Source organism: Erpetoichthys calabaricus, chromosome 17 (genome assembly GCF_900747795.2).
Source record: "Erpetoichthys calabaricus chromosome 17, fErpCal1.3, whole genome shotgun sequence".
In the NCBI taxonomy this organism is placed as follows: domain Eukaryota; kingdom Metazoa; phylum Chordata; class Cladistia; order Polypteriformes; family Polypteridae; genus Erpetoichthys; species Erpetoichthys calabaricus.
Window position 1 is genome coordinate 56,632,023 of NC_041410.2, and position 27,734 is coordinate 56,659,756.

The 27,734-nt window shown below is 35.3% G+C and overlaps 1 protein-coding gene across 2 annotated transcripts in view; it reads right to left on the reverse strand.

Annotated features, from left to right (window-relative positions):
* Positions 1-27,734, reverse strand: part of alpk3a (alpha-kinase 3a) — a 134,620-nt gene that overhangs the window by 97,126 nt on the left and 9,760 nt on the right. For both annotated transcript variants that reach the window (XM_051920310.1, XM_051920309.1), the window contains 3 exons: positions 25,421-25,542; positions 8,333-8,450; positions 1,916-3,233 (listed from right to left, as the gene is read on the reverse strand). In XM_051920310.1, the coding sequence (XP_051776270.1) occupies positions 1,916-3,233; positions 8,333-8,450; positions 25,421-25,542 (1,558 nt within the window). The remainder of the gene's footprint in view (positions 1-1,915; positions 3,234-8,332; positions 8,451-25,420; positions 25,543-27,734) is intronic.

The window sequence follows — 27,734 nt, forward strand, 5'->3', positions numbered from 1 at the left end:
GCTTCCGTTTCAGATATTTAGATCTAGGAAGAAGATTCACCTTTCCTCTGTTTCTTTTGAAAACTACTGTCTTTTTTTCTCTTAGTTTTTTTTTTCTCTATTGAGGCACTGGTCTTTTAAAAAGGGGCAAATGTAACTGGTAAATTATTCGATTTTTCTGACTCTTTTAATCACTATGTCAATTAATATTGTTTGAGATTAAGACGGAAATGTCCCAAACTATTTATTGTGAGATTGCTTAAACTTTCATATATTTATTTTAATTATAAAGCACAGTTCAGCTTACTGTGCAAATCCAGTGAGCTATGCAAAATCGCATAATAATCAATAGCAAAATGCACAGGTAAACAAAAATGCCACACAACGTTTAAAAAGAAATATATATATATATATATATATATATATATATATATATATATATATATATTATATATACACATATATACATATATATATATATATATATATATATATATATATATATATACATACATATATATAGAGAGAGAGAGAAGGACTGCATCAGCATATTTATGCAAATGGGAAAAAAGGTAAAGAACTTTATAAAGGAAACACTAAGGTTCTGCTATTGAAGTTTAACTCCTGATACAGTACTACTTTAAATATTCTTGTATCTCATTTCCAGTATCATGTGGGAATATAAACTCTGATACAATTAAAAAATAGTCTTTTTTATTAAAATTTCAAAATTGCATCAAGAGAAAAAGATTTTTTTAAAGAAAAGTGCATTTATATCAGTCAGTCATTCCCCCGCAGTGCAGTGCAGCCAACATATGATAGAGCCATTTAAGGATTGTTGTGTCTCATAACAATAAAGGAGACTTAATTTCTATAAGAAACACTGTCATAAAGACATGTGTTAAAGCATATATGTTACATTTTACAGATAAATCGTTAACTTTACTTAAATAATTAATATTGTTAATAATTACACATTTGTGGGTGGCATGGTGGCAGAGCGGTAGCATTGCTGCCTCATAAGGAGTCATGTCCCTGGTGGAGTTTTCATGTTTTCCTGGTGGTTTCCACAGTGTGCTCCAGTTTCCTTCCAAAGACATGAGGTTTTGGGGATTAGGTGACGCTAAAATGATGCTAGTCTATATGTATGCTTGTGTTCATCTTGCTGAGATGATGCCCTGCCTGGGGTTTGTTTCCTGCCTTGCGCCCTGTGTTGGCTGGGATTGGGTCCAGCAGACCCCCGTGACCCTGTAGTTAGGATATAGCGGGTTAGATAATGAATGGATAGATGATTTATAGTGTTAAAGTCTTTACCTAAATATTTTTACTATTATTGGTATCAAGTACAATTTATTAAAATTAGTATTAGTAGAGTGTTTAAACAAATATAAAGCAAAATATTTATCAGTTTACAGAATTATTTTTTTAATATAGGTGCTATAAAGGAATTTCTCTTTTATAGCTCTGTTTCACCACAGCATTACCACACTAGTGTGTTATTTTCCTAATGCACTGGGCTCATCCCAAAGATGTGCAAGTTAATCTGAGTGAAAATTCCAAACTGTCAATGTCAGGAAATGCATGATTGTGTGAGTGCTGGATTTAAATGCATGTTTACTGGTGATGCCTGCTTTGTGTCTATTTCTGCGCTAAAGGGTCCTTACCAACCATGACAATGACTATGATAAGTGGGTGTAAAAAATTGATTCATAGTTGATATATTGATATTGTACTTTTAAAGCAAACAACTGGAGCTGTATTTTGCTGTAGATTCACTGATGTAATATATGTTTCAAATTAATCAAGCTATTTTTATTACACAGCTGCATTTTCTGTCATCTATAAATATCATTCAAGAGTCTGTTGCTGGGCTACATCAACTGATTTTGAAACAAAAACCATACATGAGATAAGGGGACAAGAATACCACACTTACCTCAGACATGTCTGCCTGTTTGAACCGTTCCTGCTGCAGAACATTCTGTTTACTACCAGATTCTTCTTCCTCCTCCTCCCTCTCCATGAATGAAAGTAAACTTTTTTCTTCTGGCTTATGGCACACTAAGACCTCATTTGCAGAAGACTGAAAACTATCTAATGTCAAACTTTGCTCATTTGCACTCATTTTATTGTCTTGCCATCTAGGTATAGAATCAGCTGCTCCAGTGTGAATGTTGTCTATTGCTGTTGTATTTTCTGTTTCCATCATGGACCTTTCTTCTATCTGTGACTTAATTTCAGAATTTACTGTGTTTGAACTGTTTATTTTTTCAAACGTAGTTGGGATAGATGTTATTTGAGGAGGCATTTCTTTTACATTACTGGCTTTATTTTCTTCTGATTCCAACACACTGAGAAAACTATCTTCTTTGTTTCCAAAGAAGATGTCTCGTAGTGAAAAGTACCCTGGACTTGTGGCTGGTGGTGACTTGGGAAATTCTGTCTCCTTATGTAACGTTGTCTGTATGTTGTTGCTTTGTTCAGAAATTCTGGAACTTTGAGTAATTAGAACAGGTGTTTCGTCCATTAAATCACTGGACTCTACAGTTTTTTCTTTTCCCTCAGGTATCTGTGACATTAATGATTCTGCCAAATATTGTGCCAGACTCATGCTTTCATTACTCTTGGCATGTTCTTCATTACTTCTCTTCTCACCTTCTTCAGTTCCTTGCCCTCCATCAACCTGATTCGAAATCTTTTTCTTTTTCTTAGCAAGGAATTCCTTACTGGCAGGTCTTTTCGTAACTATTTCCACAGTTTCATAAATATATGTCAGAAAATCATTGCCATTTTCCAGCATGACTTCCTCTGATATACTGTCATCATGTGATTCCTTAGATCCGGCCAAGAAACCATTGGGAACATCTGAAGCTGACTCCTTTACATCTGAGGCATCTTCTTGTAGTCTGGACTCAGTGTCTGGAATATTCGTTTTCACTGCATCGTTCCTGCTTTGCAGAGATGCTGGAGACAAAATATTTGCCTCACCAGGGGATCTCCTCTTTCTTTGTACTCTTTCAGGACTAGTTGTTCTTAGCTGTTCATGTATCTCAATGACATTTTCTTTACCCCTCTTTCGACTTTCTTCCAGTTCCTTCATTTTCACGGCAGCTTTTTGCTTTAGTTTTGCAAACCATCTCTGATGTATTTTGTATTCAGTCATGGTTGCAACCTCTAGAACACCAGAACAGGAGACTATGCCTTTGCTGTTTCTGGCAGAGGCTTGATAAATGGCAGCATCATCCTCTGTACAGCTGTTAATAAATCAAAAGTAGAATTAAACTTTAATACACCATTAAGCAAAAACTTTTCTTTGTTAAATTAATGTACCTGAAACAAAGTGAATCTATGGTTTTGGAGGTCAATTAAATAATGTGTGCAAAGCAATCTTGTTATATATAGAATTCTTTTCTGCAATGTGGCACATTCATTATCTTTTTATAATAATACAGCAATAATTATTCATACACCAGCATTTAAAATTAATGAAAACAAATTACATAAAGTGACAGGGATCACAAGAATAATGTAAAAACTTCTGAATCTAACTTTGTGGTCACATAAATGTGTCCTTCTAATATCCTTGACTCTCACAGTATACTTTTTAAGGCCCTTTTAACTCCTCTCTGTTCTCTTACTCTTTACTTGGCCAATTCACCTCATACCAGGGAGGAATTAAATAAAATGGGTTAGCCTAATACATAATTATTTACGTAATAAATTATGTGGAACATTTACTATATTGTACAGAGAAGGAACATTAATTAATAGACTGGTACTAGCAGGTTTGTGTTTCTCTGAGCCTTAAAATATTTGCAAAATGTGTGATTAAGTTACTCAAATTTAAAGAAATTCCTTTTGAAATATACTGGTGCAAATTTAAAGGAGTAGGAACCCTAGAAAATTGTTGAACAATTTAACTTTCCCTAGTGTCAACAGGTCCACCATTCTCCAATACTGCTGCCTCTCCTTATTAGCTAAAGTAAGATCAATATATGTTGACACCTCATTGCCCATTAATTAAGTAATTACACCATTGTATGAAAATTATGAACAGAACACCCACCTATTTTAAATGGACTCATTTTAATGCCAGGTATGTTAATATAACTGTTATTCCACAAACACAGGGACTGAATGGCAAACATGAGCAGCCCTTGAATCTTACTTTCTTGTAGAACCTTTCACAAGATATAACAGAACATATGGTCATAAGTTTTTACACTGTGCACAAATACACATAGATCATACAATCGTCCCATTTGCAGTTTTGTTTTTAACCATTTGCTTAAAAAACTTGTATCACTGTCATTTAGTATTTACAGCATTTTTATTTCACTTTTATTTCATACTAGCTGTTCTACCTGTCTAAGACGGGTTGAAATCTAACTAAACAACATAGACCTCAGCATTAACATCTGAAGAGCACCATGCAATGCATATGTCTCTGCTATGTGCTATTTTGCATTGGATATGTAAAAGCAGTCTAAGGGCTCTTTTGACATGTCCTCTGAGCACATCCTCAGAAATGAACGTGACGCGTGTGTGAGTTGCAATAACAGCAAAAAGTCAGGGGGGTGCAGTGTGATAAAAGTCAGAATTTGACTTCAGAGTCTCTGTTCTCTGTACTATCCACATGTGACAGAAAGCCGCTATGTGGATCCTCCGGGATTGATGTGAGTGCTACGATGTTTGATGAATAGTTTGATGTGGTGAAGCAAAATGGCAACATACAAATGCATTTGTGGTGCTTACGATACATTTTAAAAGTCTCACATACCACCTTCTGTGCCATCTTTTTTTTTTTTTTTGCACCTTCACAACAGCATCAGAATGTACGGCAGCATATTTGAGCCACAGAGAAAAAAATTAAGGGAAAGGTGAAAAGGTCTATTTTGTGATTAAAGTGTCCCTTGCATTCCCTGCCTGGAGTCTACATGTTTTCCTGGTGGGTTTCCACAGTGTGCTCCAGTTTCCTTCCAAAGACATGAAGTTTTGGGGATTAGGTAACGCTAAATGACGCTAGTGTATGTGTATGCTTGTGTTCACCTTACTGAGATGATGTCCTGTCCAGGGATTGTTTCTGTCTCGTGCCCGATACTTACAGAAATGGGCACATCCCCGGATTGATGGATGTAATCATTAAACATCCCTTTCAGAGATATTGTGGCAAGGTGTCCTCAGAATTTAATGGTTGTTTCAGGCAATTCACAACACAGCAAAGCCAAATGTTTTCTCACCGTGATGATATCCCGCACTGCCAACTGGTGGAATCTTTCAGATTTACGTAAAGTACGCACACAAGTATAAACAGTAAAACGCTTGCATAGCAGTAGCGTCCGCTGGAGCATGCATTGTGTTGCGTAAAGTATAAACCTGGCCTAAATGTCTGTGATGCACCATCTACTGGAATACCAAATATAATGCATTTTATTATTAGAAATGCTTGTGATGCACCATCTATTAGAAAGACAGAAACATAGTACCCAGATGGATACACAGACACTTACCCTTAATAAAAGTACTAAGATGGATTTTTTTATACTTTGATAATATTTTATTTATTTTTCTAACTCAGTCCTTTGTATATCATGTATGGATGTTGACCCTAATGTGCTGTTATCATCTCTTGCTGGTAATCTACTCCTATATATTTCAGGTTATCTTTTATGTATTTTAGCTTTTCCTAGAGTTTCATTGTATTTTTGTGGTTTGTCACAATTGTCTTTTGCATTTTGCAATGTGTTCATTTTTTGCTTTCAATAATAGCCTTGTGTGCTTTATAAAGTGCCTTGTGATGGTCTGCTTGTGGAAGAATGTTCATATATTACTGACTGATTCATAAAGCTCTGCAATGGGGAATGTAAGTACTAAATAATTTTAGAAAGAACAAAAAATGGAGTGAAAAAAGAAAAATGTTTAATTAGGGGGGGTTACAATTAATGAAAATAACAGATTTAGCTTGCAACTAATGTAAATAAAGTTAATCTCTAACTCCAATTTAATAGCTTTTGAATTTTGAGGAGGGAGGTGGACTTTGGAATATTTTTCATGGATTTTAACATGTTCAATTGATTCTATATTTAGATTTTTACTGTGTCTTGGAACTTCATTAATAGAAAGCAGCCAACATTAAAATATTAATCAGGTCATCTTGGCATTTAGGATTAGGATTCCCAGTTTTGTTCAGATTTTTTAATCTTTGTAAAAAGACTACTGTTATTCACTGGATTATATGGGTTTAGAAAGTTTTATAGTATGATGTAGTATCTGTTAATTAATATTTTACTAAATATGACATATAAGTGTGTAACTGGTGTCTCATCCATGGTTAGTTCTAGAAAAAAGGGGCCTGAAAATCTGTATAATGAAAAAACGGCACTAGAATTATGAAAAAGAGAAGCGTCTTTACAGGGACTTCTAGAATTGGTGAAACATAAGGGTCTGTGGCTACAGGGATATAATATCAAAGATGATGAAAAGGTCTGGAAGTTCCATGCAACCTATACTGGACCAGCCAACAGTTTACATTACATAACAGAAAAAGCAGACAAGTACAAACTCAAGGTGGTAGATGACATGCAGGGACGATGAACAGATGATAGCTTGAACATTTATAACTTTAGAAGGAATGTTTTCTAGGGAATCTTTAGGTGCACAGATTCAGCCCCATTCAACACTAGCATCCTCCAGTGCCCTCCATAAGGTTTGGGACAAAGTCACATTTTTTTTTTGATTCAACCCTCACCTCCACAGTTTAAAATTACAAATCAAACAATTCAGACATGATTAAAGTGCGATTAAAATGTAATAAAGTGTGAAAAAGTGTTGTCATTTTTATATATTGTGATGGAAATGTATGTGAATACCAATGAATTAAAGTCTGCAATGTTAAATTTAATCATGGCTGAATTGTTTGATTTGTAATATTAAACCATTGCATTGTGTCTTTGTGGACCTGGAGAAAGCATATGACAGGGTGCCTCGCGAGGAGCTGTGGTATTGTATGAGGAAGTCAGGAGTGGCAGAGAAGTACGTAAGAGTTGTACAGGATATGTACGAGGGAAGTGTGACAGTGGTGAGGTCTGCGGTAGGAGCGACAGATGCATTCAACGTAGAGGGGGGATTACATCAGGGATCAGCTCTGAGCCCTTTCTTATTTGCAATGGTGATGGACAGGTTGACAGACAAGATTAGACAGGAGTCCCCATGGACTATGATGTTTGCTGATGACATTGTGATCTGTAGCGATATTAGGGAGCAGGTTGAGGAGACCCTGGAAAGGTGGAGATATGCTCTAGAGAGGAGAGGAATGAAGGTCAGTAGGAACAAGACAGAATACATGTGTGTAAATGAGAGCGAGGTCAGTGGAATGGTGAGGATGCAGGGCAGGGAGTAGAGTTGGAGAAGGTGGATGAGTTTAAATACTTGGGATCAACAGTACAAAGTAATGGGGATTGTGGAAGAGAGGTGAGAAAGAGAGTGCAGGCAGTGTGGAATGGGTGGAGAAGAGTGTTAGGAGTAATTTGTGACGGGTATCAGCAAGAGTGAAAGGGAAGGTATACAGGACGGTAGTGAGACCTGCTATGTTATATGGATTGGAGACGGTGGCACTGATCAGAAAGCAGGAGACAGAGCTGGAGGTAGAAGAGTTAAAGATGCTAAGATTTGCATTGTGTGTGACGAGAATGGATAGGATTAGAAGTGAGTACATTAGAGGGTCAGCTCAAGTTGGACGGTTGAGAGACAAAGTCAGAGAGGCGAGATTGCGATTGGTTTGGGCATGCGCAGAGGAGAGATGCTGGGTATATTGGGAGAAGGATGCTAAGGATAGAGCTGCCAGGGAAGAGGAAAAGAGGAAGGCCTAAGCGAAGGTTTATGTATGTGGTGAGAGAGGACATGCAGGTGATGGGTGTAACAGAACAAGATGCAGAGGACAGAAAGATATGGAAGAAGATGATCCACTGTGGCAACCCCTAACAGGAACAGCCGAAAGAAGAAGAGCAGAAGGGTAAATCAAGGAAAAATGTGTCTTTGTCCTAAATATTATGGAGTGCACTGTATATAAAGGTTCGCCCATAAGCTGATGCCTATTAGTTTATACTTCTCAGTGGAATACCAGAGAGCAAAAGTAACGTTTTTACTGTAAAAAGGTGTGATATTACAGTTTTCCTTAAGAGCTATTTTGTTTCTACAGTTTTCTTCCTTGTTGCAAAGCACACACACACAGAAAACTGAATTGTATAATTTCAACAAGGTCCACCAATTTGCCAATGAGAAAACAAATTATAATATCTTAATGAATGTTTGAATTACTGTATTCATGTAGCTTAACTCTTTGCTAAGTACCTACTTGTATATGTGAAGAGTATGAACTTTCCCGTTGCGAAAAATTTCATACTTGGGTAGGCCACAGTAGCGGTCCATTTCCACATCATCTTTATACCAGGTTAGTTCAGGTTCTGGGTGACCTAAAACAAGAAAAAAGATGTGAATGTCTGGAGTATAGTAAATGTGTTTAGTTTATGACAATGTTATTGAGTAAACTGCATAAAGGACAAATTCCTGGCTACTTTCTTCCTTGCCAGATAACTTTCAAATTTCTGTGATCCTGAAATTAGGGTCATAACATTGGATGAACAGAAAAAATGTGGTTAAAATCATCAGCTACAAGTCAGGAGTATCAAAAATGGAAAAATATAATCTTTCAATTTGTCAATGAAAATGTATTTTTTACTTTCTAATGTACCTGGTTCAAAAAATCTGTTTTTTTTACCAACCATTGTCAGCAGCAACAGAAAAAATATTAAACAGCAATTAACACTAGAGTACTACTTGCAAATCCTCCAGTTTTATGTTTTTTAGACCCTCTGGACATATGTGTGCATAGCCAATTTTTCTGCGCATAAAGAGATGAAAGTTGATTGTGTATCAAGTGATACTGGAGAAAAGTTAAGAATGCAGGCAACTAGATGACAAAGACACTTTTGACAGGCAGATGCACAGTCAGTAGATAAACCAATCACGACAAAAGAGGCTAGGCAAAACAGAAAGCTTGAACTTTTTAAACAGTTTAATATATTTTGAACATTTAAATTGCAGGACTTTTCATAACATGCAGTTTTACTGGATTTCTGTCAGATTCTTTATATACCGTGAATCATATATTTTTTATTTTAATTATAATGAAATTGTATAAGAGTACATATGAAACAAATTGTTATTTTTACATTTTTATTATGCCTGTAACAAATAAAATGGCAAGTAAAAATCAGTTAGCATAGAGCAATTATCCCTCATACAATAGTAACAAAGTGCTGCAATGTTAAGTAAGACGGGATATAACAGGAATGCTTTGAATGTAGCAGCTGAGTAAGATTAAGATGTTGTAAGTGTTTTTACATGAAGCAATCAGACTGCCCGGTATATGGCTGTTTCTATCATTTCAAACATTTTATGTTGATTCTCACTTTCCTTTAATGAATTACTTCTGTTGAATTTTATTATTTATTTAACAACAGATCTAATAAATGTTACCACAAGGTATTAAAAGAAATAATTCAAATAAGGAGTAGTTGTGGACTAATACAAACAAGTTACAAATGCATGAATCTGTTTGTTTTAGAATAATATATTGTACATAAAAAGGATTTTAAACCATTTTCCATGCTAATACAGATATTACCATTGTCAGAAAAATCAATTCCTGTAGTGATGCAGAGCTAAGTGGCACCAGACAACAGACTTTTGACTTGCCAAAAAACCTTCCTTATAAATGTTATTCTTCAAAATTTAGTTTGCCATTAAACAATATATTTCAAAATAGTTATTGTCAAATTTAGGTAACTTTGATTTAAAGCCATACAGCTTTATATTTTAAAAGGCATAACACACAGTTAATGTAGATATTTCACACATATACCATTAGACATTCTATTCAGTATAAAACAAATTTAAATATAAATGTAGATGTAAATTAAAACATAAAAAAAACAATAATGCATTACAACATACAGTAAATAAAATGAAAAAAAATTTTGTAATCCATTCATATTTAATATCATAAGAATGCATTAAGTATTTTATTACTTGTGCATTTTCACAATACAGATTCAAAAGTTTCCTTTTAACTTTTTTTTTAAATAGCTGTGCTAAGTGCCTGTATAGGCTACCACACCCAGATTAATTCCAAGTGATAACTCCAAGGGAGTTATAATTACTTTTCAAAACTATAACCCTTACCCATGACTCATCACTACAGGCTACTAAGTTAACAGTTTAAACAGTGATGAATGCAGCAGTTTTGGAGGATAAAGAGTATATGCTCAAAGTATACTATGTTCTTTCAAACTTTATCAGCTCATTTTAAAGTACTCATCTGATAAGAGTGTCAAATTTGCCAACCAACAATAATGTGATTTACATATCTAGGGTAAAGATATATTGCCACAGCCATCTACTAGAAAGTTTAAAACAAAGTGACTCCAGAAATATGTATGTCTAAAATATGACACAGAGATACAAACAATGTATTCTGACTTTTAATCTGTTTGGAAAATAATTGAATTTAAAAGTGGATTACATAATTTCAAAAAATAGATTGTGAAAAAAGATAGTGAAAGCCAAAGAAACAAAACTGCAAGAAACTAAATGATTGCCGAAGTGTACATCACACACCATTAGCTCGGTCCATATCTAAGGAGATTAATGCTAAAAAGAATTAAAAGTGTTGAAAATAAAGTTCACTGTTGCATATATGATTGCTTGTAAAAAACTACTATTCACTAAAAACTAGTATGGATTTAATGTATCAAAGATACATGAAACAAGGCAGAATTTGCAATGTTTTCTCAGATGCATTGCAGGTGAAATTAAAAAGAAAGCATACTAAATATAAACATAAGAGTAATTTGGTAACCACAATAACAAACTGCGGCATGCATGTGTAAGGGAAATAGAAAATCATTATGCATAGTAGGTATCTTCCTGTAGGTGTAATAGTAAACTACAGTTGTTAGACGTCAGGAACAATGGAGGAAGCAGAGTAAAAATCAGAGAAAAGGAAAGGCAGATAAGAGTCCTTCATATTCCAATATAAATCATTCTGATTTTGAAATTTGACAACCAAAAAAGTCATTTGGCTTCTAAGTATTTTTTTAGTTTAGAACAGGGGTTCTCAAATTCAATCCTGTTTCACAATCAGTGAGTAGTCTTTATCTTTAATTGATCCCATTGTTTAAGAAGCAGTGTTCCTTTTTTGTCTTCTCTTATTTTGCATTCAGAAAAAAAGCATTTATTTTAGATTTATATTCATAAGAAATATTTGTTGTTTTATTGCCATATCTTTAGTTGCTTAACTGTGTTATTTTCTATTTAACTCACTTTTCCCTCTGGAATTTAAAAAGAACCAAATGCTAAAAATGGAAAAATAAACACCTGCTCCATTCAGTTAAATTTTATTATAACCTATTCGTAATTTCTGGATTGATAAAATAACACACATTGCAAAGATTAGCTTATTTAGTTAACATAGAAGTGTAGTTAAAAGGAAAAACTGGTTGGGATGAAAAACTGCAGCCACAGAAGGCCTGCAGGACTGAACTTGAGAACCACTGGTTTAGAGCCCAGTCTTGTAACAGGATAAGTGTGTACCGAACCAAGATAGAGAAAGATCTCTGTACCTGAACTCCTGTTTAATCTGTCATGTTCCAAAAAGATTCCGCTTACAACACAAATGCCCAAGGGGAAAAAGTGAGCTTAGAGCCCTCAGATATTGTACATCACAATGGAAAAAAGTGTGATATCGGCATTGTATGATTTGCTGCCAAAGAAAGATTAATGTTTTCTGGCTACAGCTGGGAAATTGACTCCTGATTCCTATACTGTATGAATGTTTCATTAAGAACTATGATGGCTTGTTTGACACTTAGTTAACAGAAAGCACATGTTGCAGCATAATGCTTACAGTTATTTTTTCTCATTTTCTTTCCTTGTCTTAAACAGAACAGATCACGTATTGTTTGACGTGGTGTGTACTGTACAAGTGAGCCCTAGCCTTTGTGAAATATGTTAATGTTTTAGGTAATGTTAAATAGTAATGCTTAATTATAGTTTAATCACTTCAGTGAGCAGGACAGTGATTAATGCTGGTGTATCTAAACTCTTGAGTCACAGGTTCAGACCCTGAATTAGTCTCTGTATGTGTTGTGTTATCGTGCTTTTTCTGTACCCACCTTGGTTTTCTCTGGCTATTCCTGTTCCCTCCCACAAGTCAAAGATGTGTATGTTAGGTGGAATGGTATTTCTAAATTAGTCTGGTGCAAGTGAGTGTGATTGAGTGTATGTATATCCTCTTCAGAGTTCAATCTTACTGGAACGTATTCTGGACAAACAAATGACTATATTTTGGTTCAGGAGGTAGGTGCAGAAAATTAAGTAATATTTAAGTTGACAATTTTTCATATTATATTTTAAAAATAAACTGCATGTCCTAATTAGATTTGATTACAACAACATTCTAGTCACTCTTGATTTCTTATATACCTTCAACAAGCTGCAGTTTGTCAGGCCATTTAAGGCAATTTTCAACACCACACCAACTGTTTTATTGGCAGCTGCAGTTCCTGCAGTCATCAGTACAGAGTTGAGTTTGCTTTGTGGTCAATTAGACAATATTACCAGGGCAGCTGCACATTGACAGGTGGGATTTCTGAATACCAGGAAGTTACAATGTGTCAAACTAAGTATGCAGCCTATCATGAGGCATCCTGCCACAAATATAATGCTTCAATGTAGTATTCATAATCAGATCAGCAGAATTTTTCAACAAAATTAATATAACCCAAACAAGGGGTTATAACACATATAATACTTTAAAATCCCTTGTCAAGTGTACCAAATACTGCTAATATAACCTGCTTTACCCTTTCTGTTTTAATATCAATTTCTGAGTTGTTTCCTATGAAACAGATTTATTTTTTTGCAATTCTATGTAAAACATGTAGTGCTCAGTTATAATAATGAGAGCAGAATAGGATAAATTTAGATAAGCAAAATAAGAGTTACCTGTCAGTGTAATAAAAGTATATTGAACAAGAGTATTCCACTTTGTACTACTGCTAAAAGGAATATACGATGATGATGTAAATGAAATAGTCTTAAATAGGAGTGAAGTAGTATGATATAAGCTGAGGACATAGCCAGAGCATGTGGCCAAGAGGAATAGGTACCTAAAAATAACTGTCACGTGTAGAGTCTAATCCTGGATAAATCTTGTGTCACTCATGAGAGATGTATTCAGTGTACAATGTTTTAGCTTGCTTCTGGTACATATTTGGGAGGATTATATTTTATTACGGAATGACTTCCATTTATTGATAATCTAATTATAATGCAAATTCTTCCAAAGTTGTTCAGTGTGTCTAAGGAAGTATTGTTTTGAAAGCATTGGAATAGTGTGAACATAAATAAATTATTAGTTACTGTAAGCTGTGTTGAAATAAACTGAAAGGAAGGAAATGGTTATGCTTCTTTTATTACATGCAAGTTCAAAACTTATGCTGAAGCACCACAGCTCAAAACAAACTAACACTGAAAGTGCCGAAAAAAACAGCCAAACAGCACAGGCAAGGATATGAAAGTTATCAATACACGTGCCTCTGTCAAATAAAGTAAAAAGCTGATCATTTTTTGTGTAGAGACAAATTTTAAATTACCAACAAGAGAGACTCTTTTGAAACCCTAATAATATTGATAGCTATAGCCTGTAGTTCAAAAGAAGCCAGGGTTAAATAGATGTAAAATGTCATAAGAACTGTGCCAAAATTACTCTTCTCTTTGTATTTGGACCAAAAAAAGGAGAACAGCATCCATACTATAAGATGATGTCAGAAAACCCATTGTTGAAATGGTGGTCAAAATAATGATAAAACACACTGTAATCCATTCATCCATCTATTCAGTTTATGACTTAACAATATGGGGATGTGTGGGCCTTAGATCCCCTTTCTGAACAGTCAGGTTAAAATGAGGAACCACTCACCCATGCCAAGGCAAATTAGAGTCTCTAGTCTGCCCAAAAAGGATATCCTTGAGAAGGGGGAAGAAAACAAAAATATGTAGAAAAAAATAAGAAATAGCAAAGAAATGTATTGGTAAATGTTGTTTATTATGTTCTGTAAGGTAAACCAGTAACATTTATATTTGGGTATAGACTTTAGTCTTGATGCAAGCTATTGCATTAAAAAACAACAGGCAGATGAATGGTCTTGTCTGAATAACATGCTTAACTACTTAAACTACAGTGCATTGTGCTTGTTAAGTTTTATAAGTCGTAACATTTATATCAAGCACTTGTGTTGGTGAATGACAGAGCAAGTAAACAAACAGATAAGAAACCTGATTTCCCTAACTATTTCTTAAATGTGGGTATGATGTGAACACAGTGTGCAAAATATAAAACAATGCCTTTAAGTAACACCACTACTTTGAACAGCACACTTCTAGGCATGCTCGCATCAAGATTCTGGGTTTATTAGAGTCACAAATCATACAAACAGTATGTGAAGTGCGACAAGAAGTTCAAACTAAACAAAGGAGACACCCCATCAGGAAATACAAGTTGAGGTACAAATTCTATAATATTCAGTTCAATGTATTCTTATATAGAGCATTTCCCATTATTCTCATTAATTAGATTCTGAGCTGCAGATATTTTCAGATATAAATATACAACAAAGAACAAGCAATGTCTTACTAAAAGTCTCATCATTGTATTGGATTGTCTAGAGGGAAGAGTTTGCAGATTGCAAATGTGACTGGCACATAAAAAGACTACGGAAAGACCTAGTAGACACTGGATAACCTACATTGTCAGGGGAATATATGTAATACTGTGAAGGGGCAGTAAGCTTGGTGTACATACTGGAGAGAGAGAGAGGTGCTTCCTCAAAGAAAATAAGTAATAGTTCCCCAGAATACTAAAGAGCAAGAGAGACCTACTGGGTGCTAAAGATGTCTAACCTTGTAGTGATAATCAGGCCTCAAAGATTGTCAGAAGGATAGAACACCTTTTGACTTACAAGTCCAGGAAATGAACTAAGTCCAGGGTAAGTGGGGCTTTATTGCTTTTTTAAAATCAGAGTTCTGGAAGACTGGCGGAAGTCCACACATTAGAATGTATTCCAAAATTTGGAAGGTGGGAGCCTTGAAGGTACCTGAAGGGACTTGACCTTTGAAGGTCTTCAGAAAACTATGGGGTGCCGAGCTCTAAGGGCTACTGGAGGGCACTGGGCCTTGCATGCCCCAAAAATAACAAGACTAGACTCTGACCTATAATAGAGTTTTAAAGTATGTTATAAAAATTAACAAAATAAATGTTTGCCAAGAACAGGCAATTAGTTAATATAGCTCATAATTTCCTATTCAGGTAAAAAACAGTAAAATATATAACAAAAAAGTAACAGTTTGAAGATTCCCAGAGTGATATTCTTAACAATACTACGTGATAATTTGTTCCATGTATCTACAGGTCTATGTGTGAAGACATACTTGTTCCATGTATCTACAGGTCTTGTGTGAAATGTTTCCTTAACTATCTTCAATTTATAGTCTTCTGCTCCTATTACAGAATTACTTTCACAGTAGTAGCAAGCATCTGATCTACTATGTTCTTTCATTTATTTAATACAATCTGAATATGGTCCATCTTAATATACACTTACTGTACAATAAAAGTCTTAAGGTCCCAATATTTTCTCATAATTAGGCTGGTAGTTCTCTGGATTTTCTCCGCTATATATTTCTTGTAACATGGAGGTCAAAACTGCACATACAGGTATTGCTCAAGATGTGGTGTATCAGGTGTGGTAAACACCTTAGGTGCAATCTGTTTTAAATTTTACTTACTCAAAGTGTACTGTGTACTAATATCTTATTAGCTTCTTTAAATGTTTCTGCAGGCAGTGAATCCAACCAGAAGTCTCTTGTCTTTCTCTTAAATCATAGTTCTATAGCTCCTCTCTCCAATTGTAAACTTAAAATTATTATTATTTCTTTTTATGTGCAATATAGTAACCGAAGGTTAGAATTAGGTCACTGTCCCTCTGGCATGTCATAAAAGGTGACTGAAAGAGGTTAAGTCGGGAATGGCATCTACTTATTAAAATTTCTGCTCCAATATCCTATTTGAAAGAAAGGCAGCCAGCTAGCCTGAGTATGAGTAAATCCAGAAAATGGTGGGTAAGCCTGCTGTGAGAGAGATGCATGTGATTTTACACTTATTTCTATTTAAGAACATCTGCCACATATCTACCAAAATCTGAAAGTTGTCCAGGTCCATCTATAAGAAATCAATTGACTCTAGGATATCTATCTATCTATCTATCTATCTATCTATCTATCTATCTATCTATCTATCTATCTATCTATCTATCTATCTATCTATCTATCTATCTATCTATCTATCTATCTATAAATTCAGCCGAGTTATTACTTAGATAATAATTATAAAAATTAAGTAGACCAACAGATCCAGTATTGAATTCTGTGAGACCTTTGTTTGTTATTTATTTATTTAAACTAACTCAGAAAAAGTTCCACTAAACAAAAAAAAGCTGCTTTCTGTTCAACATGTATTGTGTAGTTCACCTGCCTCTGTATTCAATATATTAATTTAAACGTGTCTTATACTTGTAGATTTTAATGAATTGGACTGCAGCTTCTCGTTTCATTAGTTAAAAGTCTTGGTTTGAGATTGACTACCAGTAGTTCAATTAAATATCCAGCAACAATATATTTAAATTCTATAAATGCTCAGGTTTTTAGGTTTTATTTGTGTCAATTTATTAGAAATTCCAGCCGTGTGATGGAAAAATGGAATATATACTATGCGTCATGTCTGCTACAGCAAACCCTTAGTTCTTAGTGGTTTCTTCCTATTTCCCATACATAAATTTCGGGGTCCTAATACATTTTTTGTTGTGTTTCCGATTATGCTGTCAACCACCTTTCTAAAAAAAAAAAAAACTTGAATTGGTGTGTCACAATACAAGGAATATAAGCTTTCCTGTGCATGGCCTTTACAGTCTCTCTGTACCTACAGACTATACTTCAAGTTTCTATCTGTGAGCAAAGGCAGCCACATAGCCTCACAAAGTACTAACCAAGCTCCTTGACTTTGGATGCTTGACTAATAACAAAAAGTCTTTTCTGACTTTTCAAATCCTAAAGTAAATTGTACAGAATATAAATAACATACTATATAACCTAAAGAAACAATACAACCATGAATAAGATAAAAATACATAACATTTTAAACACAAGTAATCTGGTTCAGGGCCATGGGGTTTAGGAGTCTTATTAAAGGCCTGAAACAGTGGGGATAGTGCCAGTCCATTGTTGGGCTCACCCATGTACCCACCCATACTCACCCATGGCCAATTAATAATTATCAGTTATTATAACATGCATACCTTTTGGAATGTATGCGAAAAAAGCATACAGCCACAGGCAGAATGCACATATTAAACACAGACAACAGTCAAATTCAGATTCAGACCGAATGTACTAGATCTGTGAGAAAGTAGTGTGATACACTACATCACTGTGCATCCTTGAAAACAAAACAGGAATTAAAATTTTACAGATGATCACTTGGCTATGTTAGTATAGCGTAGTGTAATTAACTATATACGTTCTGTTCTGTTTTACTCCCACTGTAGCGGTGCCACGTGATTAACGTTGTCATAAGTGTATTTTGTGCTGAGTCCCGTCTTTCGTAATGTTGTCCTGTTTACATGGTTTGTGTGTCTATGTAAATATGCTCCCCTGGAAACAAAAGGGGAAAGGAAAACACTGTGGAACCGTGGTCCCTCATGATAATTATCCTGTCAATCCCATCACCTGCATCCAGGTCATTCATTCTATTTAAACAGGAGGACAAAAAGAAAAAAAAAAAAGAGAAATCCCATTCTACTTACCGCCCATTCATTGCAGACCCAAGAGAAAGCAGTGATCCAGATCATTTACACCTTTTTCTACTTGCCACTTTCAATGCCTGACAACTTCACTTTTGCACCACAAAACCCTAGGGTTTTGGACTACGCCAATGTACTAAGTATAAGCACGGTGAGACTTTTTCTTGTTGTTTTTGGAAAGGAGCAAGCCATCATTTTCATCCGTATAATTGCCGTAGGACACTTTTTCAAGCTGAACAAGGTTCACAAACATTATTGATTTTTCATTTAATCTTCTGGACTATTATGTGCGTTTCGTGTTTTCTGTGTTACTCATTAAGTTCTTGTTCAGTGTGGGTCAAGGAAGGGTTTTGTGCTGTATATTAACTTTTTGATGCACCTTTTTACTACTACTTTCCCCCTGTCACTTTTGGGGTTGAGTGTTATGTAAGGGCTGGTTGGGATGTGATATATATTGTCGCAGGTGGCTGGGGGGGCGACCTGGCTGGGACGCCCTGGAGGACCGGAAGAGGTCTTACGCCGTCCCCAGACCACATGGGGGCAACCACCCTGGCGGCTATGGGGACAACGGGTACAGAGCTTGGAAGCTCAACCCTGTAAGGGCCCGTGGTCACTGCCAGGGGGCGCTCCAATGCCTTGGGAGCCCTGGACCTCAGCACTTCCGCCACACCCAGAAGTGCTGGGGGGAAGAGGGTCGGGGACACCTGGAGTGCTTCCAGGTACGCAGCCGGCACTTCCACCACACTGGGGAGTGCCGGTGGAAGATTGCTGGGAGGCATCTGGAGCACATCCGGGTGATTATAAAAGGGGCTGCATCCCTTCATTCAGGACTTGAGTCGGGTGGAAGAGAGACGAGGTCTGGGAGGAGGCAAGGAGGCGGCCTGAAGAAGTAAGGCATTGTGTTGTTGGCCAGGACTTTGGGGACTGTGGTGCACTTCATTGTAATTATGGACTTTGTAAATAAACGTGTGTGGGGTGATTTGAACGTGTCTGCCTGTCTGTGTGGGTCATGTTCCACAATATATATATATTGTTTGGAGTTTAATTTCATTTTTATTAATATACTCACTTTATTATTTTACATATTGTTTGTTTTTGGCTTATTTTTGATCGTTGATTGGGGAAGTTTATTTGGAAGAAGTACGGCTTGTCAGGTCTAAGGTCCTCTGCTTGCCAGGCCACAGGTCTTGGTGGTGTAGCTGCCAGACAGGGAGAGTGAGCCTTTGCTACAACAGGATATAATAGTGTCAAAAACTTAGTGTTATTTTTCTCTATAATTGGGGTGCTTTGTCCTTTGCTGCCTGTCTTAAGGTATGTGTGCAGGGTGTTTTTGGGTTAGTAAAAATCAGCAATATGCAAATAATTTTTAGGGATTTGTGTCCTCTGAAAAATTCACCATATACATTGTTACTCTGTTGTCGTAGGACAGTTTCTGTCTAAATCTGCCCGTTTGTCATATGGTGTTCCTGGGCAATCTGTTTTGGGGGCTAGTTTATTTTTCTTGCTTTTGCTGGGACAGATTACCAGTAGTTTTAAAAATATCTCTTACCGTTTTTATGCTCAAGATATTCGCCTTCACATATCTTTTAAACCCAATGACACAGAGAAGTTACTTAGCATGGCCAAAGGTCTTAATATCATCAAAGTACATCAGTGTAGGGAACACTAATAACACTTTTCGTTAAAATTCGCATTGAACCTTGCACATTTTGCACTTCTCTCACTTTCTCTTACTCTGTATATAGTTATTGGATGCAATTAATTACTTTTTGTATTGAATTTGGTAAAAGTTTTATGGACTTTGCCTTGACTGAGTTCATGGCCTCAGAGACAACTGATTTGAATCTTTCTGTGGTTCACTGGATGAAACTTTCTTTTGATTGCCCACTTCTGCTTGATGCCTGATTTGAGAACATTTTTTTTTTTTGCATCGTAGGAACCCAGCCACAGGGGATGCACAAACCAGAGTGTTCTTCGTGCAGGTCCCAAGCCTGGATAAATGGGGAGGGCATCCGGTGTAAAATTTTGACAAATCAATATGCGGACAAGATGATCCACTGTGGCGACCCCTAATGGGAGCAGCCGAAAGAAGAAGAAGAGATCTAGAAACTCGGAATGTTTTGTCTTCTTAATTAAAATGGACATACTGGATTGCTGTCAGTGACTTCTATCAATGCTTCAACTGGAGAAATGATCTGGTGTTCACACCCACTGGGCTTGTGATGCTAAGGCAATCTCACCTGTAATACCCAGATTTATATGTATATGGTTATATGTTGGAACCTCTGAATTTGTTTAATTATATTCATTTGCATCTTATAATATCTTCTACTTTTTGTAATGGATCAATCCTCCAATGGCATCAGTTTATACTTCTACTGGATTTTTGCTGTGTTGCTATCGTCACTCATTTGTGCCGCCCAACCCCACCCATCTCACATTCTATGCTGTGCTGCTCTGCTTAAGTATACTTTACTACTGTCAGATAAATATTAAATTCTACTATGTTGAAAAATTCATGACAAACTCCTGCATATTAAACAGTTTGTCCAGAGAAAACGGTCTGACTGGAATGTCCTACAAGATACTGGTATTGTGCAGCACCTGAAATATTTACATCACAGGTCATGTCACTGCGACCACCAGGCTGTGAATGGAAAGTCTGCCAGCAGCATCTGTTCAGGAATACACTGTCCTACTTGTGGCTTTGGAAATAAGAGTGCCAGTGTGCCAAATTTGCAATATGGTAAAATAAACTCTGGTTATGGGTCTATGCACAAACAACCCTCATTAGCTAATAATTCATTGTTTAACACAAGATCTGTTAATGGCAAAGCATTGGTGCTATCAGAATTCATTACAGACTCCAACCTTAATATGCTATGCTTAACAGAAACTTGGCAAACAAAAAAAAAACACTAATAGTATTGATTTGGGATTTGCTTATGTTAGCAGACTCAGGACAAACCAACATATTATTTCTGTTAGACATGCAGCATTTGAAACTGTCAAAAGTGACATTCTACTGTCCAGAATGGAAAACATTCTGGGTATCTCTGGCACTGCCCTCCAGTGGTTTAAGTCCTATCTGACTGATAGGCAAGAGTTTGTTAGTCTTGGCAACAGCAGATCCAGCTCAGCACCAGTCACAAAAGGACAACTTGCCTCAGTGAAATTAAAACCTGGATGCAGCATAACTCCTTAAAATTAAATTGAAACAAAACTGAACTTCTGGAAATTGGCACTAAAGCACAACTTAGGAACATGAGCTCCTTTTCAATCACTCTTAACAATGATCTCCTCAGACCTTCTTCGAATGCAAGAAATCTTGGTGTAATTTTTGATTCCTGCCTTTCTTACAGTATTCCACCAACATAAACCACATTAAGAAATTTCCTTACTTCAACCTCTGTAACATATCCCATGTTAACTAATTCCTCTCCTTTTCTAATGCTGAGAAACATCTCCATGATTTTATCACATCCTGCATTGATTATTGTAACTCCCTACTGGCAGGTGCCCCTTCAAATCTTATAAATATCACAGCTCCAGTTGATTCAAAATTCTTCTGGAAGAGTCCTTACACAAATCAGCATCAGTGAGCACATAACATCCATCCTGCTTTGCATTCACTGGCTTCCTGTGACTTACAGGGGTGTATATAAAATTCTATTAATAACCTAAAAGGTTTAAATGGCCTTGCACCGGACTACATCAGTGACCTTTCCCATCACTATGCTCCTGTTTGCCCACTAAGGTCTTCTGATTCTGCCAATCTTATTGTGCCTCACATTAACCTGCACTCTATGAGTGACAGGGCCTTTAGCTGTATAGTGCCCAGACTTTGGAATGACCTCCCTACATTAAATAGATTAGCTGACTCAATTCATTCTTCTATTCTTCAGTCAGGCTAAACTAGGTCATGTTTCTTCCACTTAAGAGACACTGCTACGTTTTAAATCAATTGTGTCTAAATCCGAGATGGAAATGCTCATTCATGCTTTTATTTCTTCTCATTTAGACTATTGCAATGTACTTTTTACTTGCCTCAGCAAGGCATTATCACACTGCTTACAAACTGCCCAAAATACAGCTGCAGGGCTTTTAACGAGGTCCAACAGAAGGTCCCATACTCACCCCCATTTTATTCTCACTACATTTGCCTTTCTATTACTTTTAGAGCTCATTTAAAGTTCATTTTAAAATCCTCGTTTTAACATACAGAGCTCTGAATGGCCAGGCTCCTATATTGTGGACCTATTTCAACCATATTCTGCAAACCGGTCCCTTAGGTCCTCTGATAACTGTCCTACACAGTAACTTAAAAACCTGTGGTTACCAAGCTTTTATAGCTATTGCACAATGACTCTGGAATGCTCTTCCATTGACCTTGTGATGTGCCGACTCTGCAGATAATTTTAAGTGTCTGCTAAAAAGTCATTTGTTTAAACAAGCCTTTTGCTAACAGGATTTTATATTGTAAAGTATGTATTGGGTTTTAACTTGAAAAGCTAGTTACTTTGTGTCTGTGAAAAGAGCTGTATAAAACCTTTACTTACTAACTTGCTTAACTCCCTTTTGGGAAACAAAAGAATTAAGTCCATATGAAAAACTGATTGCAATCCAGTCTTTACTCTGAAAATATTGTTAATTCTTATGCCTTAATTATACAATATCAAAATATTATTTTCATGTCAAATACTGTAGCCAACTGGATTTTTATTTAAAAATAAATTTACAAGTGAACACCTTTTAAGAATTTGTATTGATCTATTTTTTAAACCATTTATTTTACAGCAATCCGCAGCAAGGCAGAACGTGTTATAGTAGTGTGAGTTGGAAACCTGTACACAATGTGATGTCAGTCCAGTACATACTGTACTCATGCAGGACCAGTTTAGGGTCACCAACCTAACATGCCTATCTTTTGGAACTGAGAGAAAATAGGAATACCAGAAGAACGTTGGTAGAACATGCAAAATTCACACAGTTGTTGACCATGAAAGAATTCTAACCTAGATGCCTAAAAAGCAGAGGCCTCTGTGCTAACCACTGTACCACTGTGTTGCAGCTTTTAGCCAAATGAATTTTAATTGAAAGTAATAAACAACATTTTCTGTAAAAAAAATCCGACCTGAAAGAAAAATATTCTACAGTTTCCCAAACTAATACACAATCTGTCATTAGTTTAAAAGTTAGGGTTTTGGCTTATTGTTTACATGATCCAAATACCAGGAAAAAAAAACATCAAAATGAAAAAAGGCCACGTAAGGTAGAAGTAAGAAATGTTTTGCTTTACAAATAATGCAGCTTTACAGAAGCATTATTACTGATACTCGAGTGAGGAATTTAAACTACATTTTGTGCTCCTGATATAGTTTGAAAAGTTAAACTTGGTATTTAGCTGGAAGATAGGTTTCTAACAATAATTACACATCTCAAGGCATACATGTGAAAACCTAGTTGTAATCTTGAGATTTAAAAATGAATAATAAATGAATCATTGTTTTATAAGGTCTAGGTTTGTAGTTAAAGCTGCTTGCTATTCCAAAGTGATTACTATAATAATGCTGCCACACACTGCAAGTGCCAAAACCTTTCCGTTACAGGTGTCATTTACTTTTCTGATAAAATTCTACCACTGTCCCCAATCATAATGAGGACTGTACAATTAAATCTAATTTTGAAAATATCTTCAGACTAATTTCTGCATTATGAATATGCCAAATCAACATAAATCAACCATATAACCCATATTTCCAAAACCAGTTATTGAGTGATACAATAGGGTGTGGCAACAAAGTGAAACATCTGTGACTTATATTATATTCTGCAGGAGGATACTATAAACAAATTTTATTTGTAGTGAGTTATGCATATTTGAATGTATTTAATTACTAAGAGGCTAGGGAAAATAAACTCCTTTAATCTTAAGCAGGAAAAGCAATCTTGGGACCTGGGTACGTGGCACTGCCTAACTTTCAATTTTATTACTGGGCAGCAAATACTGATACTGATGAATATACACAAGCCTGGTCTGCAATAAAATCTTGTTGTACTTCGTTATATGTCCTGCTTTGTACCTCAGTAAATACAAATCATCATCAATATACTAATAATACAATTCTCCATCAATCACTCATAATATGGAACCCATGCAGGAAGCACTTTAAGGCAGAGAAGCTTTTATTTGTTGCACCCCTACATTATAATCACCTTTTTCTACCCTCTCAAACCTACATAGTATTTAAAGTTTGGAAAAAGTCCAGGATTTAAACACTTAGAGAATTTTAAATAGATAACGTCTTTGCAACAATTACTCTTCAAATTTAACTTCCCACACAATTTTTCTACTACAGTACTTGCAAATCAGAAACTTTGCTAAAAGAAACCTGACCAATTTTCATTACCTCCCACCCATTTCTATTCCAGAAGGAATACTGATCAGTCTTGAAGACTTAGACAACATCATAATAATATATAAAAACATTTTAAAATCCCTTCCTTTAAAAGATCCCAGGGTACGTTAGGGAAAGAATCTTTCACTTAACATCTCAGAAAAGCAGTGGAAGGTAGCAATATATAAAATACACTCTAGCTTCATATGTTCAAAGCATTCAATCAACTTAAAATCTTTTACTGAATTCATTTATCTCATTTAAAATTGTCCAAAATTTATCCAGGGCAAGATCCAATCTGTGAATGTTGCAATCTTGTTCCAGCCACATGTTTTGGGCATACACCAAATTAACATCATTCTAGACAAAAATGTTTGAGTGCCTATCAGACAGCCTTAGTGTCACAATCAATCCTAACCTATTAACATCTGTATCTGGTGTTCTCCCAGATGGGTTCAAAAAAGTGGAGAAGGACAAATTGATTGTAATTGCCTTTACCACACTACTAGCACATAGACTGAAGATTCCCAGCACACCTGTTATAAGTTAGTGGGTAACTGATGTTCTATACTATTTGAAATTGGAAAAAATCTAATTCTCACTTAGAGGATCTGTTCAGAACTTTTTAAAAACCTGTCAGGATCTAATCAATAACATTTTAGCATAAGCATTTATATTGCGGAAAAGGACATTCTTCTTTCTTTGTTGTTTTTGCTCTTGCTTTTGCCTCTCTTCTCTTTCCCTCAGGTAGGGGTTGAATTCTGGCTTACTTAAGTTTAACTTGATTGTACGCAATGCAATTTTTTCATTGTATAAGTTAGATTTGATTGTATGGAATGGTTTTTTCTTCAAATAAAATCAATAAAAAATTATAAAAGTAATTTAATGGCTTCAGTAAGAAATACAAAGGAAATTGTAATTGTGTAAAACATAAAAGTTACATTATAAGTCTATAAATAAAGAAGTTCTCTGATAGTAGCCATCATTTTGCATTAATATGAAAGAAATGCAAATTTCTGCCATCATACAATAAAAGTAGTTTAATGAATATATTAGTTTAGTTGTTACCTGACACAACACACGAGAACTTTACGTTGCAATCTTCAGACACAGCCTTTGACTTCAGGGTGGTCTCAAAAGTTGGTTGGGTTTCCTCAGTCAATTGAGCCATAACACTGCAAAAAGTGCTCCTGCAAAAAATCAAAGCTAGTGATCTAACAGAAATGCCCTCGAATGAACAAAGAAACAAATTTTGAATGTAAACTTTAGATCTGTGTTAATACTGCAATAAAGAAAATACAATTTTTAACATTACTGCAGTGTAATGGTCACACTAAATAAATATACCAATATTTTATGATCTTTGTTATTTAGACAAACAAGTCACTTTCAAACAGAAAGTCTCTATATTGCTGAGCATAAATACAGGTGCCAAGTGAAAGAGTTCCTCTTAATAACCTAGTCATTAAATACTCACCCTCTTCAGACCTTCTGTCATTTTCCTTCATGTAACACACTTTTCCCTAAAATATGTAACCACTTCCAGTGGAATGTCTATAATAAAAGTTAATCATCACTACTTCCCTTTCCCCTTAGTGTAGAATGTGGCATGTACAGAGTGAAGGGATTGGATGAAGGCAGCAGGTGAAAAAAATCTCACTCCTCAATGGACATTATTGATTTGAAAGTGAGTGCCGTGGATTTTTTCCCCAGATGTTCTTAATGTTTTCCTCTGGCTGTAGAGCCTTCAAAATTTACAAAATGATTAATCATTTCTTACAACAGACACAACGTTCAATACGAATTCAAGACAACACTCATAAGGCATAATATTCATGTTTTAGTCAAAATCAGAAAAGAAGTCTCATTCAGAAGAAATTTTGGAGGTGCTATAGTTATGCCCAAGGGATTTCACAACAAATGTGTTACGTTAGTGGAATATCTGGAGTTATACAATTTAGTCTGGGATTGCAAAAATTACATGGAAAGGAAGTGTGTTTAGTAAAATAATGCAATTTGATAAAATAATTATCTCTAAAAAGACACAGTGTAATGATAAACAATTAGATCATACAGAATTAAATTTTTAATGAAAATTAAAACAGAATAGAATTATCCCTTATGCCTAATACAGGATATTGTTTTTTTGTTCTTTATAGAAAACAGTGACTTCCTCAGTGAAGTGATTTATCATATTATTTTCTTTGTTCTTTATGTGGCATTGAATGTTGTTAAAGTTATAAAATGTATTTGAGGAATAAGGAGTTCAAAGTATATGCTCCACATTTTGTCTTGATCTTATAATAAGATATTATATCTGGTGGGTACTTTCATATATTTGTTTTTGTTATTATTTATATTATTATTATTATTATTATTATATGTTTAATTCTATCTCAGAAGCAAATTTAAATAGATATGTGAAACCTGTAGAATCTTGTAAGATAACACTCATAACTAAAAACCAATGATTACAGTTTTTAAAATATGCCTCTTGTCTAATGTTAGCTCTAAATTATAATACCCTAATAAAAAGTTACAAATAGTTACAAATAGTGCTAGAATGGAATTATTGCATATTGTCAAAGTCTACCCATATACTTTGTGTGATTATAGCTGAAATCTTTTAATAAAACATGAAACATGTTACTATAAGATATCGCAACATATCTGACCTATGTGTCTAAAAAATGACAAAAACACTACACTTATGTCTCTCAGTGATATCTTATGGTTTTGCATGTTACAGTCTATAGGTCTTACCTTACAAGGCACATTACTGCTAAAACTGTCTGTCAGTAAATGGACAGACAGAATGTGATAGAAACAGCAGTAATAACTCAGACTTGTATGTATCCCTTTGTTTTCTGGTCTAAACTGATGCACCTTGAAGTTTGTTAGGTAAAAAAAATAATCTATTGCAAGAAACATAAATAATGCACAATGATTGTTCCTAATTGCTATAATTAAGGCTGGGAGATAATGTTGAAGCCTCAAAGCATACAATGATTTTTACCTCAAATGACAAGACACCAAGTATTAATCACCAGAAAAGATCATCATTGTAATTGTGATCAATGGATTAAAGATCTTTTTCTGGGTTCAGGTTAGCTGGTTGCCTCAAAATCTTCCTCCTCCACTCTTTTAGGTCCTGGGCATCCTTTCAGTTGATACCCTTTCTCTCCATATCATCTGACACTACCTTCAACCATGCATGCGACTTTTCTCTGCTTAACTCTTCTTAAATTAATTTGGTAAGGCAAAATAATCATGAAATAAATTTGCTTATTTGCACAAAGTGGCTGGTGCCAACGCATGTCAAGATCCATTAAAAATTAGTTCCGACTTGTACTTGTTTAATTTCTGTGTGAATACCTATATT